Here is a 2032-nt window from a genome sequence, read left to right as displayed (position 1 = left end):
CTGACCAGTGCTGCCTGTCCCCCCAGCTCTTCCAGCAGTGCTGCCTGGTCCAGAGGATCCTGGAGGCCTGGGAAGCCAATGACCACACACAGTGAGACCCAGCGGGCCCCTGAGGGAGGGCACCTGAGGGCGTGGTGTGGGGGGCCCCGGCACCACCGCGAAGGTTTGGCTTCTAGGAAGGGGTCCTGCTACCAGGGAAGCAGCTGCCAGGGCTGCGGGCCGGACGGGCCAGCCCCGGGCCTGCGCCGTGGTCCTGTTCTCCTCTGCCTCCTCCTCTCCTCCCCCTTTGCCTGTCCTTTGGCAGGGGCCCCAGTCCTATCCCACACTGTGTCCCAGACCCTCCCACCTCCCCAGGCCGGCACCAGCCACATCTTTCTCTGAGCCCTCAAACCTTCAAAAGAGCTTCCAGGCCATGTCCTGCTTCCTTCCTGCCCTACCTGGCTTCTTGTCCCATGAGATGCTGGGCTCTTTCTGAAACAGATGATGTCACCCCTGCCTAAAAATCTTAACCACCCAGGTCCTCCGTGTGGCCCGCAGGGTCCAGTATAGGCAGTCCTTCCCCACTGCCTGCCCTCACTGTCCCCTGAATGCTGCTTCTGGGGGCGCTCTCATCTCCCTGGCTTATCCCTCACACCCTGCTGTTACTGAACCCACCGATTTGTGTTCGTCAGAACTGGCCGGCCCCCCATCATCTGGGCCCAGTACCTGGGGGATCCGGCGAGGCCCTGCCCTGAGCCTCCTCTGGCACATTCTGCCTGTTTGTGCACACGTGCCATTGCTGGGGAGGGCTCACTGCTGTCACTGAAGGTCCCTGAAGGTCCCTGATGCACGGCAGGTCATGGCCCTGGCCAGCCGCAGGCCAGCTCTCCAGCACCCTGGACAGTGGCTCTTCTGCCTCCGTAGTCCTCCCGGCTCCACCTGTGGCTGTCCCCCCAGGCACTGTCCTGGTACCCTGACCCCTTCCTCGGTTGGCTGGGCTGTCTAGCCCAGGCACTTACCGTGGCTTCCTCTTCTGGGTGTTGGCAAGCAGGCTCTGCCCTCTGATACAAAGGCTGCATTTGTAGACGTGTGAGCCTCTGGCGCCTGAGGCCCTCCTGGTGGGCCACGTGTGTGCAGCCCAGAGCAGGATGCAGAGCCGTGTGCGCTTGGCAATGTGGGGTGTCAAGGTGCACAGAAGCCAGGTAGCTTCTTGCACATAGAGCTCGCTGAGGGGGTGACTTGTGGGGCCAGAATGCCAGTGACAGGCTCGGCCCACGCTGGGTCTCACACAGCTGTTGGTGGCTCAGTCGGCACGCATAGCGGGTGCGTCTGTGTTAGCGGCCGTGTCTTCTGCTGCAGTCCTGGGTGTTCCCTTGGGCAGGGGCTCTGGGGGCCAGGACAGCCCGGTGGCATCTGTCGAGTGCTGCTCGGTGTGGCTTGTGGAGCGTGAGCTCTGAGAGCCTGGGAGCCTTGGTTCTCTGGTTAGTGCCGTGGGGGCGGGAGTGAGTGGGGTGAGCAGCTGCCATGTGGCAAGTGCTCTTCAGAATCCAGTGTCCCGTAGGCGAGGCTGTGGGGACATGCTGGGGTGATGGGGGTGAGGCCCAGGGCCAGCAGCTCCCTGATGGTGCCGGTCACCCCCAGGGCAGCAGGCGGCATGAGGCGTGGAAACATGGGCCACCTCACCCGGATCGCCAATGCGGTAGTGCGGAACCTGGAGGGCGGCCCCGCGCAGACCCCTGTCAGCGAGGTCATCCGAGGTGAGCCCTGCCTAGGCAGGACAGTGGCCCGCCTCCCCGGGAGAGGCCTCCACCGGTGTGGGCCTGGGCCCCGGGGGCCGTCGTGGGGGGCATCTGTGCAGCATCTCGGGGCCGGTGAGCACGTGGCTGGCTTCCAGAAGTTCGACGTCAGCGCTGCTGTGCATTCCAGCCCAAGTCCTGCCAGGACACCATGCTCTGCCCACAGTCCAGCACCCTTTGAATTCACATGGCCTTGGGGACCTTCCGAGCATGAGTATGGGGAGCCAGGGAGGCATGCTCTGCTCCCTAAGAGCAGG

The 2032-nt window shown here is 64.3% G+C and overlaps 1 protein-coding gene across 1 annotated transcript in view; it reads left to right on the top strand.

Moving 5' to 3' along the window:
- PPP6R2 (protein phosphatase 6 regulatory subunit 2) overlaps positions 1-2032 on the top strand; it is an 89952-nt gene that overhangs the window by 70247 nt on the left and 17673 nt on the right. Inside the window, exons 10-11 of the mRNA XM_023525432.1 lie at positions 27-91; positions 1621-1736. Of these exons, the coding sequence (XP_023381200.1) occupies positions 27-91; positions 1621-1736 (181 nt within the window). The remainder of the gene's footprint in view (positions 1-26; positions 92-1620; positions 1737-2032) is intronic.

Source organism: Pteropus vampyrus, unplaced genomic scaffold, assembly GCF_000151845.1.
Source record: "Pteropus vampyrus isolate Shadow unplaced genomic scaffold, Pvam_2.0 Scaffold563, whole genome shotgun sequence".
Taxonomy (NCBI): Eukaryota; Metazoa; Chordata; class Mammalia; order Chiroptera; family Pteropodidae; genus Pteropus; species Pteropus vampyrus.
The sequence above is the reverse complement of the archived record's forward strand: the minus strand, read 5'-3'. Positions and strand labels throughout refer to the sequence as shown.